The sequence below is a fragment of the Pithys albifrons genome, chromosome 3, assembly GCF_047495875.1.
Source record: "Pithys albifrons albifrons isolate INPA30051 chromosome 3, PitAlb_v1, whole genome shotgun sequence".
Classification (NCBI taxonomy): domain Eukaryota; kingdom Metazoa; phylum Chordata; class Aves; order Passeriformes; family Thamnophilidae; genus Pithys; species Pithys albifrons.
The window spans coordinates 95,087,161-95,103,230 of NC_092460.1; the positions used below are offsets into that span (position 1 = coordinate 95,087,161).

The window sequence follows — 16,070 nt, forward strand, 5'->3', positions numbered from 1 at the left end:
TTTTATAGGCTTTCAAAAGCCATCTTCCATTTACACCCAACATTTAAACAAGGGGCTTATTTTCAAGGCCAATTTGTCTCTCAGTCTTAACCGGCCACATTTTCACAATTAGCCGTCTGTGTCCCCCCGAGCCGCGGGAGCCCGGCGGGGGATTGTAGCACTCTCCTTACGATCTCCTTACGAAGGGAGGGAAGGGGGGGGGGGGCTGCCTGGCTGCCGTTTCCATGCGGTACAGGCAGCGCGATCAGAGCGCTAACACAACAGCCTGTGTAATTACATGTTTCTGGGAAGTGTGCTAGCTCCGTGGGGAGCTGAGTCCATTTGGAGGGGAGGAGGAGGAAGATACTTTCTTTAGGGGGGGTAAGGTGAAAAGGGTCAGTGAGTAACTCAGCTCTCTCTCGAATATGATAAAGGTAATTGTTGCTCTCAAGTGAGCACCGGGTGCTTCCTGGCTCTGGCTGCTCTCACTCATTGCTCATGTCTGTGTTATGCAGGCGTCTGCTCTTCAAGCCAGGCGCAGCAGGGCTTTGCGAGAAGAGCGAAGAGGTTTGACCCTGTTGGAAGCGGTACGTTGCGATGTTTGACGTTGTTTCTGCGCTAGCATCACCAGGGCAGGGAGGAAGATGCAGAGTCAGGGGCACGGCAGTTCTGTGCTACCTAGGATTTATTTAGGTGGAGAAAGGAGAGTGGCAATTAAGAGCAATTAATGACAGTCTGTGTGCCAGGGCAGGAGGAGGATGGCTCGGACTTAACCTGTCATGTAGGTGTTTGATAGGCGTCCTGTGCTGCTGCTGCATTCTGTGGTGGCGTGCGCCTGAGCTTTAAATATCCTGCAGTTCCCGATATCTTGTTTCTCCAGCCTTCTCTCTGTTTCATTTTCCTCTTCTCTCTAGTGTAAAATTTGGCCTAGCTTAAGCTTCTTTCCCTGGCTGTGAAGGTTATTTCCTTCCCCCCTCTCCTCTCCACCCCCTCATCCATCCTCTCCTCCTCTTGCAAATGCTCTCCGACCCTGATTTGGGGTTTCTCTCCCTGCAGTTAGCTGTGGACTCTGTGGATGCTTTGCTGTGACGGAGGGCCGAGGGCTGACCGAGTCGTGGGGAGGATTTGTATGTAGGAAGAGGAGATGGCTGTGCAGCGTGCTCCCGAATCTGCTCTGAGCCTGCTGATGGTAAGTGCTTGCTGAAATCCATTTGGGAAGGGAGGGTGGGAGAGGGGAGCTGCACCGCATGGATTCAGGGCTCCTTATCCACAGGAGGATTTTGTGTGAGCTGCTGCTTGGCTTTTACGGGTCCCAGGGAACTTTGCAAAGGGCTCATCTAGGGCTTGCATGGAGGCATTCCTCCTATGATGGGTTTTAGTGCATCTGGACCAATGCTCAAGGCAGGATTGTGAAGTCACCTTTCCGGCAGAGCTGGCACTTGTGTTCAGGGTTTATCCTGAGCTGCAGTTTTTCATTTTGTTCATTATATCAGTGTCTTGAATTCTCACATCCTCCTGCTTTCTCCTGCTTTTACCCTTGCTGATTGTGACAGAACTTAAATGATGAGAGGGAGAACTTGGCTGAGAGGTGTGTTAGCTGTGACCAAGTACTCAGCTGTGGCATCACTGGGGGAATGCAGTGAGTTGCCATTCAACTAACTGCAGTGTGTTAGATCTCCTACTGACTGCAGACCATGGGGTAATGACTAGTATTTATCCAAGCTATTTGCTGCAACATGTTGAGCCACTGACCTACTTCTCAAAGTTCTGCATATTTATAATATTTTAAAGAAGATTATTTAGCAAAGCACGTGGCTGACTCTAGAAACGTGCCAGTGCTCTTCTGAAATTAAAATAAACCCTTTGGGTGGGGTATTAGAGAGTTTTATAGCATTACTGATTTTATTTTTTTTCCTGTCTTGTACTCCTGTTGCCATTTTCTGTGTAGCAGCATCAGGGATGGTTTTAATGTAAGATCTCTGCTGGATGTTTTTCTGCCTAAATGTCACTGTAATGTTTCCGCTGGAGAGTTGTTATAAGGAGCATGTGTGTGTGCACGTGTGCGTGTATGAATGCATAGATATATAAGCATTATATATATATTTATATAATTAGTATTACTGATCTCTCTTCTGATTGCATTAGGAAATGGTCCCTAGCACTCAGAGACATGATGAGTTAAGTAAAGCAAATACTGCAGAATAAGAACCCTGGAGTGCCTGAGGTTGTTAACAAAGGTCAAGTTGAGAAAAGCAAATTTTATGTCCATTACTCAAAATGCTAAACATGCTATTAAGCTTCCGCATGGTTTGTTTTATATTTGCCAGTGACTGACTTGCTGTGCAAGCTCATTTTACTTCCTTTTGCTTACCTCTGGCCTTCCTGGCTTTTTAAACAGCCTCTTTCTATTTCTCGTTCAAAAATAAATTGATGGGTGCCTGTAACCCCTGTGTCATTATTTTGGGCTCATATTATGGGCTCAATATGTCAATATGTTTAGTTTCCCTACTCTCTGAATTCTCAAGTTAAAACTCTCCTTCCCTGATCTCTGTACTCCTTGAACAGACCTTGTCAAACTCTGGTGTGGTGCCAAGCTGGCAACAAATTTTCTCTCCTAAATCATGGCTTTCTATGGCTACATGGCCTTGCCCCAGTTGTTATTTTGAGATGTGACAGGCATTTCTACAGCTCTGCTACTAGGACAGCTTGCCTCTCTTCATCCTGGACACAGCCATGAACTGCTCCCAGACCCACATGGATGGGCTGGGTTGGGGGTCCACAGCCAAAGAGGTTCTGCCTTTGAGCCCATGAGTGGCTGGGGGTGGTGGTGATTCTGGGCTGGGAGAGGATTCATGCAACTCTATGGGCTCTGCTCCTGGATAGTCTAGTACTAGAGGCTGGTTATAGGTGTGGAAAAGGCAAACTGCTTCTTTTGCCTTGAATTTTTCCTGAGTTGTGAATCAGTTTAGTTAACTACAGAAGCCTCATCCTTTCCCTTCTGCTCTGCCTTGGCTTTGATTGCACGCCTGAGCAGGCTCGCCTTGAATCAATAATAAATTCTTGCATAATTCATCCCACAATTAGCAGCTATAATGGCATCTCTTCTAAAACTGCCACCCTCCAGAGATTCAAAGATTACATGTCTTTTGGAAGTCCACAGAAGTAGCTTTTAATACTTCAGTGGGCATTCTCCAGTGAGAGTTTTCTTTTAGCCATGAGGGGTATTTCAGTACTGCATTTCCCCTGCAATAGGATGCAGAATGTGCATTCAACCATCCACTTTTCATGAGACATAACCAGCAGCAGAATTTGGCAGTGCTGCATCATAGTCTGAAAATATCTCCTTCTCAGTGGGGTACCTCAAAGCACTTTGTGCTTCAGGGAAAGAGACCAAGATACAGAGCTTCCTGGTATTGACCTTCCTGGAATTTGATGCACTGAAATTGAGTGATCCAAATCAGGAGTTTGCTCATCCCAAGCTCCTTTCTGGACAATTAAGAAAGATGGACATTTCTGGAGTATAGGGTTTCCCTTCCTATAGAAGGACAATCTACAGGACATGGGTATCCAGCACCACAGTAGCCCAGCAGAGAGAGCTGTACATAGATCCAAGTGGCATTTCAGGGTGTCAGCCACGATGAGAGCTCGTGCTGACTTACTCACACCAGGTAAATGCTATCCAGGACATGGTGTTGACATGGCCCAAGGCAGCTCCCAGACAGCAGGTCAGTGGGGAGTTGTGTGTTGCTTATGCAGCCATTAGCTCACCAGAGAATTTTATTACACCTGCAGGCTTAGGTAGACAAATCCTACTTCTGTTTAGTAAAAAAAAATACTGACCATATAATTAATTAATCTAAATTTAAACTGTTTTTTTCTTTTTATATTGTTTTCTAGTCAGTTTAATACTCAGGTGGGGTTTTTTTCCCCCTGTCAATCATGTTTATTTTTTCTTTTTTTTTCACCCCCAGATCAGGGAAAAGACTCAGTGAAGGAGAATTTCGGTCTTAAACATATATTTTCCTAACATAAAGATACTATTTTCATACAAAGACTGCAATCTGCAGATATAACTGCAACTTGTCCATTCTGGTAAATATCTTCTTTTACAAATGACTCTGGATTGTGCGTGATCTGCAGGACTCCTGCCTTTACCTTTCTCCAGAGATCACAGCAGATGAGGGATGTTGCGTGGTTCAGCATGGAGTAAATTGGGCTGAACTGTGGCCAGTGACTCTGCCTGTAGCATTATCAAATCATTAAAACAGAGCTTCCTCAGCTTCTGTGAATCAAGGGAAGGGAGCATCTAAGCATGAAATAGCAAATACCATGTCTTGTTAGGAATGATAACACCTGCAATGTTGAGATCATTAATGCTGATGGGACTAAGTATGATACCAATAGGATTTTATGTCTATCTTATTAGTATATTGTAAAATTTTAGAGCTGTAGACATATTGATTGCACAGATTTTAACAGCACAATAAGTTATGATACCCCATGTCTCCTGAGACAGCATTACTGCATCTCATGAAAATAGATCTTAGGGACTTGACCTTCAAACTACTGTGGGTCATAACACTAGCACTAATTAATCTGTGTTAAGTGACAATGGAGGTTCCAATGAGCAAGGTATACAGCTCAGTGTTTTCCAGTTAATATAAAATGATCTTAAAATGGTAGGGAAGAGAAGCATGGTTTTCTGTTTCCAGGAAAGCTGACTCCAGTTATCTCCAGCTAGATGCTCTGACCCTCTCTATCAAAGTGTTTCTCTGTATAATCCAGAACTTTACTCTCGCTGGTCTGTATATATAAATACTTTCATTGAATAAATAACAATGTAACACTAGAAAACAAGTACACTTGTAAATTAATGGTAACTGCTTGTGTTCAGAGGAGCATCTTTCCTTTCAGGAGACTGTTCTACTTTCACATGCTAAAATTCATTATTTTGTGTCTGAGTTGCATTCAAGCTGAGGCTGGAATAGAGCTGCATGCAGGATATCCTAGGTGACCTTCACTACACAGGACTTGGTTATCTCTATAGTTCAAGGGGATAAAAGGCCAGCAGAGAATTTGGAGCAATAACTCAGTCTGGTACTCAAAATGCCCAGGATGAGGAGTGAGAAATTGGATGGCCAGCCCAATGTCAAGGCTGCCAACCTTGGTGTTTCCTTGCTCTACTGGGGTTGAAGGCATTTCAATGGATGCCTAAGGCAGACACCTGCAACAGGAAGACATGGGAATACTGCTCTGTTCCTAAACTGTAGCATAAATAACTGGCATTTGAGTGTCATTGTTCACTGAAAATTCCAGATTTCGGCTGTGCTTCCAATCCTCCTTTTTGAGAGGGTTGTCCTGAATCATCCTTCCATCCCTCAAGCAAAGATACACCGGAGTCCCCAAAACAACAGGAATCTCTGATCATTTCTCTGAAGCGTATCACTGAACTCTAGAGAATTTCTCTTAAAACACATTCAAAGAATTAACTGTATCTTACTAAAAGCTGTGAGTGCCATGCCCTGCTCAGTTGGCTTCTGAGGTATTGGACTTGACAAGATTCTGGATATTCCATAAATTATTTCACATGTTTAAGTGATAAGTTTTATGTCTGAAGTCTGCCCTTGTGAAGACAAATTTGGCAACTAACTAAAAAGATATAGAGCTTCCAAGCCCCATTTAGAGCTAGGACTGCTCTTCCCTCCCCCCACAAAGCTGTATTCTGTCCCCCCCAAGCCTCTAGACAGATTGCACAGCACAGCTTGGCTTGGAGGATCATATTAAAACCTTTGGGAGCAGCAAGGTTACAGTGGAAGGATGAGGTCATTTTCTGCCTCTCTCATCTCAGACTTAAATTATTTCTATGTTGACAGTGTGCAAAAGCCCTCGACATTCAAACCTCCTTGCTGCAACCTCATCTATAGACCGTGTTGACCTGGAAGGTCAATGCCTGGCATGCTCTTACCACAAAAACAAAACCCACTCATTCCTTGCCATTGCATGGTGCAGAGGTTAATGCAACTCTCAGCTGATGTTGAGGCAGTGAGACATGTCAGCAGCGCGTGACCGAAACACATCGGTCTGGGTGTGAGCAGCATTGCTTGGGAATGGATAACACCTTCCCCTGGGAATGGGCTGTGCTGCTGACATCTGGTCCTCTTCAGCTTCATGCCCAAAATGAGGTCTGTGGAGACACTCGAATGGCAAGGGGAGATGATTATGCAGCCCTCTCCATGCTACTTTCACAGATATTTCCACTCTGCAGGTGTGTGGGCTCCACCCGCAGACTTCCCAGAAGGTCTGGGCGGGAGATGATAATGCGCCACGGCACCCGGAGGTCGCTGGGGAGGAGCCGTGTTGGCAGGAATTCCCTCCCTCCCCAGCTCTGTCCTTGCTCCAGCCAGGCAGTAATTTGCTAATGGGCTTCACGAGCAGCAATAGCTGAGCTGTGCTGGTTGCTCTTTTAGAGGCTGGGATGAGAGCAGCAAATTCCTGCTCGGTGCTATGTGGCTGCATTCTACCGTGGACTGGGAATTTAGCCATTTCTTGTTGTTAATTTCCTCTGTAGCACTGAATTATATCTGAACTTTACTGTTTGCCTTTGTAAACTTGCAGTAAGACTTCAAACACAGTGATTTAATTCATCTGAATGAGATTAAACACTCCCTGGGATTACTCTTGGCTTCCCTGTGGTTGATGTCACCTTTTACCCATCTGAGCTGCAGGACTATAAAATCATTATCCTTCGATTCTGCTCCAGTGCATGCCATCAATTTTCCTTTCCTTGTTCCTCCACGTGAACATGCTGTTGAAGAAGCAGACCATAATGTTTGCACATGTGAATTTTCCTGTTTATTGCTATGCTTTAAAACAGGAGTAAGAGGAATTACTGGTTTATTACATTATTTTATTATGAATATGTCTTGTACCTTGTATTCCAGCTGCTCATTCTGAATGACGGATAAAATTATCACATCAGAGATGTGGCCATTGATTACTTTTTTTTCCAATGCTGTAGAGCATCGTTATATGTAGAAGACAATTAGTGGGCACTTGAGTAAATTGTCATTATGATTAATTGGAACCTTTCTACAATTTGTGGGAAAGTAACATACTAACAGATTGAAAAGATCACTAAATATGACAACTCCTTTTGACAGTTTATAAAAGAATCGTATCACGTTGGCTTTTTAAAAATAAAATGCATTGGAAAACTTGACTGATATCCCTAAACCAAAATAAAATGTTAAAAATGCTGTAATTGCGATATTAAAAATGCAAGGTTATGAATAGCTTCTAATGCATGGGAAGGACTTGTAACATTGGGCAATTGCAATTTTTCCTATTTTTGCCTTCTGGTTATGAATGTCATACTTCCGTAATTACTCTACTCATAATTTCTCAGCGTGGCAATGCTCCAGCCCACTGACAGGCTAATGTGGTTAACACATCAGGGCTCTGAGATGTACAGAAGTCCCATGTGGATCCTTCCTCACTGCATCCCATGAAAATGCAGATTTTTGTGAGGTGGCATCTAAAGCTGTTGTGCTCAGGTGGCCAGTCCTGCAGGCACTCACAAAATCTGTCAGCACTGGTGACAGCCGCTTTGTTTCATGTGTTTTGCTGAAAACAAAAGCTACCAGCTGGATTAGGGGTCAGTCAGAGGGAGTGGATTGAGTTTTGGGCTCTGAGAAGCCAACACACTGTCTACAGCTCTTCACAGCTACCATAAAGGCTGCCAGGGAATGTGTGTTTCCACCCCTGCCATCACTGGCAAACCTTGGGTGTAAATACCTCCCTGCACTCCTCAAGGTAGACTCATGTATTTTGCCCTTACATGTCTTAATTCTTACTGCTTTTAACTGTGAACAAGCAGAGAAACTTGCAGAAGTGAGTTGAAATCAGCCAATTCATAAACAGGTTTTAATGACACTGAGCATCAAACTAACTTGAACCCTTCATCCTCTTCAAGCGATATGAATTTTCTTGTTTAAATTAATTTTTGGCTAGTCTAAAACTGAAGCTGTCAAAATGTGTGATGGAGAGATGGAGACTCCTGTTTGCTTTTTTGAAGAGTCTTATTATATTAGGGTGTCCTGCTAAGAGCCCTGTTAACACTCACTTGTCCAGCAGCAATGCCTGAGACCAGGGGGTGTTTCCAAAACCTAGCTGGAAAGCAATGTGGTGCCAGTTGTTCCTTGAGAAGCCTCCCAGGCATGAAGAGACCCACAGTGTCTGTCTGTATTTCATGGAAACAAAAGCCATAGCAAATGCCAGAAAGCTATTTAGAGAAATGAATCTACAGACAAACTCTTACCAGGTTTTTCAATCCTTCATGGGATTGAAGCTGGTAATTCCCAAATTAAAGCCAGCACCTCCTAGTACTAGATCTAGTTCTCAGCCTTAGATTTTCAGGTCCCCAAAAAGCTAGTAATTGTGCTGAAATACAAACAACTGACCAGGAGCAATGACACTTGAGCACAAAGTGCTTAATTTTCAGGTCATGTTGTAAAAGTCTTGCTAAAATAATAAAATGTAATGAATGAACATAAACTGGGAGAGCACAAAGCTGGGAGCAAACATAATCTAACCTGGTATCTTTGTAAATCGGTTGTAGAAATAGTGGGGCACCACAAAATTCAGTAAAAGAAGAACAGCCCTTCCCCTTCCAGACCTTACCCCAGCACACACTGCCCACCTCCTGCCGGTGGAGGGATGCTCTCTGCGGTGTGTCCTTCACTGTTCTCTCTTCTCTCAATCCATTTACAACTGCCAGAGAGCTGAAAATTATTTGGGGGGGGGGGTTTTCTAGTGCAGAAGCAGAATTCCCACAGAGCCTTTCTCCACAATATTTTTCTGTCTGTGGGCAGGCTGTGATAATCCTCATATTGCAAGACACTCAGGTTTGGCTCCCCATAATTTGTATGAAGTTAATGGAGGAGTGTTGTAGAACATATGTTTGCCTTAATATAGGTTCAAGGGCTTTTTTAGACTAATATACTAAAATAAAATCCAGGAAACCTTCACAGTAAATAAGATTGACAAGTTTTTCATTTTTTAATAATACGAGGCTAATTGAGCTATAGTGGTCAGAGCACATTGTATTTCCTGGTAATTAATTGCTGGCTGTGGTAGCTGACTGCATAAAACTATGCCTTGGGCCATTAACCCCAGGTCCTTAGTACTCAAGGAAATGTCTAGTGAAGGTCATTATTACTGCTGTTATATAAGCTATTGTAATAGAAAAGAGTTGGCATAAGCTTTTCAAAAACTCATTTTCCCTATTCTAGTCTCATTTCCGAGATCTGGTAGTAAAGGCTATTTCCAATTATTCTGCATTTACATTCATTTTCAGGAGGTTAGTGTTTGACCACCTTAGTGAAAACAGAAATCAATTAATTGGAGTGTTTAAGAGGTTGTTTGTTTAGCTTTATCTGCCTAAAATGTTGGCCTTTCCAAAGGATTGACACAGGTTGTGTTCATACTGTCAGTCCCAGTGGGCTGGACAATGACTGAGTAAACCCCCAACCAACCCTTTGTGTTGGCTTCTTTAGCAGCAAGGCACAGACTCTGGGGGGGGGGTGGCAAATGGGGCAGTTGTTGCACGATGTCAGACCAGTGCTGTTTGTGTCCTGATATCTCTGGTTTGGATTGAGTGCCCAAGGTTTTGGTGATGTACCAAAATCAGTCTTCTCATGTAAACAAACCTTTCTTACTGTCATCCTACTGCCTCCAAGACGGCTTTTAACTTCCAGATCAAGAAGGAGCTGTAGGGAGATTTATGTTTGTGCTGTCCCTCAAATAGCTCTGCAGGTCAGATTTCCCAGAGTAGCAAAATGTACCTTCTTTAACAAGATTTTAGTCATAACAATAGCACTTATTTATTGTATTAAATGCAGCTTGACTTGAATGCTGTTTTCTCACATCATGTGTTTAAAAAAAAGGGTGAGTATTTTGCACAGACCCAAGTCCTTGAACTACTCTTCCGAGACTGCTGACTTTAACAACATTGTGAGGAAGCACTTAATCTTCAAATAGACAAAATTACAGACAGTGGAAGATACAGTGATGGCATAAGGAAAACGATGGGGAAGTTTTGTAATTTGTTGATATCTCCTAGCAGTGGGGTTTGTTTTCTTTTAGTTTGAAAGTTTGCTTTGTAGTCAGGAGTTAAATATTTTCATAAAAAGAGACCTATATTGCCGTCTTGATCAACACAGAAACTTGTTTTGTCACCATCCTTAGCAAAGGTTTATTTGTTCAGTCTCTTACTCATGGAATGCCTCTCTTGAACTCTCTATTTAATCTCCTCTGTATCTAATATCAGTTGCAGTATCTGCTGTCCTCTTGTCTTGCAAGAAATAATATACTAAACATGCTGCTTACATTGGTTCCAACATAAATGTTTCTGCATTGTGGGAATGTGTTGAGGCAATCTTTCATCAAAGTTGTACTATTAGACTTCTTTAGTCAGGTAGTCCCTAGGCCATTTTAGGGAGTTTCTCATTTTTGGATGCTCCATTTAAATTTGAAGAGCTAAATAAAGAATCATCCATGTGAAATTTCCGTGAGAGCTTTGATTCACCCATAGAAATTAAATATTAGCTGCAAAATCCAGAGGTTCTGGGTGTCTTGGACCTGGATTCTGTTTTGAATGTAACAGTTTGATTTGTTTTTATTTACGGGTTTACCTGAGATACTCCTTCCGAAACCAGGTTTCAACATTAACCTTCTACATTTTTTTCAAGAAAATGCATCTGTGCTTACATGACAAATAAAATGTGTCATTTGTGGCTGACCCTGAATATATCTGGGGGGGAGAGGAGGAAATGAGTGCTAGCCACTTGCATGATAAAATGTAAACTGATGGCAGAGAGTTACTGGACATTTTAAGATTGTTATGACCATGTGGACAAATTGAAAAACCCCGGGAGTTTGGTACATGATGGGAGTAAGGAACAAATCCTGTTTGAAATCTGCATCATTGTCCATGTGTAATAAAGCAGGGGGTGGCTTAATTCCCAAAGCTTTTGCAAATTGAATAATATATAGTAATCTCTGAATAAGAGAACCGTCAGTTTTAATTTTTAATATTCTTTCATTAAGTAAGGATTCCAACACATCTAGTATTTGTGCATTAGCACAACTGTCTATAGGTAGTCAGAATCTTTCTTTCATATGTAGGCTGGTGTCAACTGATTTTCCATATCAGTAGCTGTAGTTGGGTCTGTTTAAGTTCCATAAAACTTCCCCCATTGCACAAACCCATTCCTGTCCGAGGGAAAAGGATTTGATCTTTCTTCTCTTAGGATCATGCTGAGAATAGAGTGTAAATCCATATTATTCTCCTTATCTCCATGACATTTCCAATTTCTATAGATGCAATCAAAAGAATTTGGCTCATTGATCTTCAAACTCTTTGACAATTTCACACTCTGAGCTGAGTGCTGTGAGCTGTACAGTTGCCCCATTGCTTTTCATCAATAAAAGTTTTTACCTAGATCAAGATGCCACATTTGCTGCGTATGAGCTGTGAATCTTGGAGATTGTTATTGGTTTACTGGTGGAATATTTATCTTCAAACTGAAATGAATTCTTAGATGAGTCATTGCACACATACCCTGTCTTGATATTTTTAGATGCTAAAGCCAATATTTCAATGAGGCTGGTTGGGGGAAAATTGTCCATAATGTTTCGGATATACAATTAAAGTGCCATCTGCCTCTGTGATGCTGCAGATGTATAATTGATATTCACTGCTGATTTGCCTCTTGATTTTCTGCAGACATTGAATGCTGTAATTGTTTATACAGTATGATCCTGAATACCCATGTGAGAATTTTCCTGCTCACGTGTTCCCAGCAGAAGCATCACTACCATCGTTAATACTCAGGAGATGGATTCATTAAAAGATAATTTGCAGATAACTAAGCCAAAATCTTACAGGAATCCAGTGAGCAAGGAAAAAACAAGTTTTCAAAAGGATTGGCTTATTCCTATAGGGTCATTGTTTAATGTAGGAGAGGTTGTTGGGAAGTGCTGATGGAAAATCTGGTTACCTTTGTGCACTGATTTAAATGTAGGTTGTAGCTAGAAAGAAAAAAAAAAAAGGAAAAACAGAGTTGGTTTTATGTTCTGTTCCTTTTTTGCAGCAATGGAAACCTTCTTCAGGGGAAAAAAATTATGTAGAGTAAACCCAAAAGGTCAACTGTAACATCAAAAGAACTATTTTCTCTAGGGCAAAGACTATTTAATAAAAAGCAGAGATAGAAACCACAGCAGTGAATTCTGAAGAGATGGGAAAAGAGATGTGCTACTTTTTCTTGGTTTGGTTTTTCTTTTCTTTTATTCCCCCACTGTCTTTACTTTTAGGAATTTCAATCATTAAAATCTTGATCAATCAGCAGGTGTTAATTTTACCCTATGAATGGCTTCTAAGTTTCTTCTTCTGAGAATACTCTAGACCTGAATGCTGAAATAAAAGCAAATGTGACCAGTAACTTCAATTGCAAGTGTTTAATGGCTCTATTTTATATTGCTGCCCTTCTTTTTGACAGCAGTGGCTTTTAAGCACGTTGGTTAAACTCACTATGAAATGGCAATGATTGTCCTGGGCTTTGCCTTCAGCTTCAAAGGAAAGAAAAATTAGTGGTATAGAGTCTGACTCTGGCTTTGCTGCACGTGACATTTTGAGTGATCATTTCTTAAGCCCGTGCCTGGTTCCCAGGAAAAGTTAGTTCTCTGGGTGATCAGAGAAACCAAGGTCCATTTTGTAGCAACTTGTTCTGTTTTTACAAGCTGTTGTCTGTACATGGCACTTGGCATAATCCAAAAGGATCCCCTGTGTCTTCCCAAGGCTGAACACTTGCTCTAACATTTCAGTGTCTCTAATGGTAATAGTCTAATCATATGTAAAGGGCATTATGGCTGATGGCTGCAGCATATGGTGACATGCAAGTGAAAGCAAAGGACCAAGCGATGGGCTAAGGACACTGCAGAAAAAACAGCACAGGGGATACAGGGGAGTGTTTGGGGAGGGGAGATGGAGTCAAATCCAAGGCAATGGGGTGCAAGGCACTGCAGATCAGTCTGTTGCTGTGCAAGTTTTTTTTTCACACCTCTACTGCTGTCTGCAGAAATGCACTGAGTTAAAGAGAACCAGAGAGACAATGCAAGAGAATCTGACTATGTTAACAGTGTTCAACATTTGCAGTAGGGAAAGGAACAGCTTTTCTACAGGAGACATTTATACACATCCTTGTTGGGTGCTCTGTGATAAATGCAAACAGAAATCCAGTTACAGCACAATGTATGGCTAATTTTACCCATGTATTTTCTAGTTGAGGTCTTACTGGGCTCTTTAACATGGAGAAATGACAAGATGCAAAGGAAAGACATGTCAGACTGTTACTTGTGTGTTCTTGTGGATTTTATTCTATTTTTTAATTTTATTTCCAGTATCTTTCTCTGTTTCATGAAAAAAGCTTTTGGATATATTTATTGCATAAAGATTTATCTTCAGGTCTGGTTTACACTCTTACTGAGAAGGTCAGCCCTGAAGGGGAAGGTTGCAGTCTCACAGCACACATAGTGCAGTGCTTGGGTTGAGCACATGAGAAATTAGAAGACATTATGATAGAGAAAGGTATGCAGAGGGGACTGGACTGTGATTAAAGGGAGCTGGAAACTTGCACAGATATGGAGGTAGCATGAAACTGGGATCCCAGATCTTCTGAGATGTAGGTTGAGCATATCCCTGTAACATACACCTGCTGACTCAGCAACACCACTGTCTTGCTCCTACCCCCTTGGCTGAAACATGGCTTATTCTCTGAATTGTACTGTATTACACTGTGCCTCACCTAAAAAATCCACTGCGCAGGCTGGAAGGGCACACCCATGTGGGGAGAGGGAGCCCTTCCCAAATCTTTGTTAGCGAAGTCTGGCCATGCATACTGTATTACAGATAAATAAATGAACCACAGAGAAATTGGTCTTGCATATTAGTCACTGGCTGAATGAAATGTTCAGGTTCTGTTAACAAGCAGTGCCAACAAAATGAGTTTTCTGTGTTTAATTCACTTGCTTAAAAATGAAACTCCAATGACAAATTTAAGCTTTCATTCAAATTAAAAGGTCAGAAATAATTTTCTTGGGATACTTACCAGATTTGTGGTTCCTAAAAATGACTTGACTGTATGGAACTGCTTTCCTTTCAGTAGCATGGAAGACTAAGACCCTATAGCAGTGGAGGAGCGAGCTGCAGTACCTGTTTGGGAATGGGAATGCAGGGGGATGCTGGTTGTAGCTCCTTCAGCACAATTGTGTTTGTATAGGACAGGTGGTAGGAAAAGTGGAGAATTCATACAGGGAGCAGGGCCATGGAGCACAGGACTCCTGTCATCCAACTGAGTGCTTCTCAAACCAGGAGACTGAGGCAAAGCAGAAAGACTTACCTTCTGGATCCTTCTTTTCTTTACTTGTGGTTCTGGTAGGAGAGGGAGTTGTGCTCTGAAACACCTAGATATGGAGCCCTCCTGAGAGCTCACATCCCTGCAGGCTTAGGAGTGCCAGTGATGGTGATTTCCTTCTTTGGAGGCAAAATCTTCATGGAAAACAAATCAATGTGTTCATGGGTGCTCCTACTAGCCTTCCAAATAGCAGCTGCCTATTAGCAGCTCTGGTCACACCTTTTTCCTCTGGAGACATCACCTGCAGGTGACAATACATTCATCAGAAGCCTTTAAAGTTGTTTTGACCCTCTGCAGCACTGCTCAGTTTATTTTGTGTGCTAACGAGCTGCAGCTTGTGATTCCTATTGGATCTCCAAAAATATGTGAGCAACTCTACGGGACTAGTCCCTCATTCCCCCAGGTAGGGGCTAGAAGGACCTCCTTGTGGGAAAAAACAAGTTTTCTCTCCTCCAAAACTCTTCTTCTGCAGCTTTTTGCAATTCAATTGTGATCCTGCCAGTCTGATTAAGAAGGCAGCTTTCCCTCAGAGAAGTGTTCAAAGCTTCACATAAAGTGTCTTAATTTCTGTCATGTAGAGCTGTACGTGGCAGATAGGAGCTGCAGCATGTACAAAGGCACCACAGTGTGAGAAACCACAGAGAGGGCTTCCCGAGCACAAGATCTGGTGGGGTAGTCTGCTGTTAATAAAAAAAGTTATGTTATTGCCAGAATAAAATTATCTGAAGGTGTCCTGCTGGTAAGCAGCAAGTGTGAGCTGTACTAAGTCCTAAATTGGTGAGTGCAAGAGAGGTACTATTAGATCTTTAAATCCCACTTTGGGTTAAGTTGGGTTTTGTCAATATTCTCATCTAAAATCTAATGCAAAGTGTCTGAAGATACAGACCACAGCTGAAAAAAATATTTTTGCTTTTACATGTTAATATTCTGTTCCTCAGTTTTCAGGAATGTTTCCCATCAGGGGTTTCCCTTAGGAATCTGAAGGGCTTTGCTGGGAAGCCGAAATCGATGGCTCTCTTGTCCTAACAGGTCTCTGTCTTTCTTTAAAATAATCTCTTCTAGTTGTGAGGGAGAAAAGCCTTCAGAGGACAGAAGTCAAGGTAACTCTAGCTGAAAATTAAGCTTGCAGGGAATTGGAAGAGGATTCTGTGGAATGATCTTTGCCATCCAAGGGATCAGGCCAGCGTAGGTGTTACCTGCACCCAGGCTGAGAGGTGGTAGCTGGGTGTGTGGATGCTCCCGTTCTACTCTTTGTGCTCTTCTTTGACAGTCTGGGTGAATTGATTTTCCTTTGCTTTGCAGCAGATAAAATTTAACTCCTGGGTGCCAGCTGAGGAGCAGTAACCTTAGCTGCCTCACTTCTGACAGTTAAGGTGGTCTTATCATTCCCTATTGCACTATTCATGCAACTATCTAAAAAACCCAGAAATGTCATGTTTTCAAGGTGTGCTTAAGCTTTTAACACAGGATGGGGCATCACTGGCAGTGGTAGGTGGATTTGCTTTCTTTTCCCTTTGTAAACAGGAGTCAGCCTCCTGCTAGGAATTCACCGCTATCTCCCTTCCCACATCCCAATAATCAGCTGGGATCATCTAAACCTTATTCCCTCACTCACAATTA

The 16,070-nt window shown here is 42.2% G+C and overlaps 1 protein-coding gene across 4 annotated transcripts in view; it reads left to right on the forward strand.

Moving 5' to 3' along the window:
* Nucleotides 1-326: 326 nt before the first annotated feature.
* Nucleotides 327-16,070, forward strand: part of FRMD4A (FERM domain containing 4A) — a 371,927-nt gene continuing 356,183 nt past the window's right edge. Inside the window, exons 1-3 of one of the 4 annotated variants that reach the window (XM_071552779.1) lie at nt 327-413; nt 495-566; nt 1,036-1,168. In XM_071552779.1, the coding sequence (XP_071408880.1) occupies nt 1,124-1,168 (45 nt within the window). In that variant the 5' untranslated portion in view covers nt 327-413; nt 495-566; nt 1,036-1,123. Of the gene's footprint in view, nt 414-494; nt 567-622; nt 761-912; nt 938-1,035; nt 1,169-16,070 lie in introns of those variants that run through there. The other 3 variants (XM_071552782.1, XM_071552780.1, XM_071552781.1) reach the window with 3 other exon arrangements.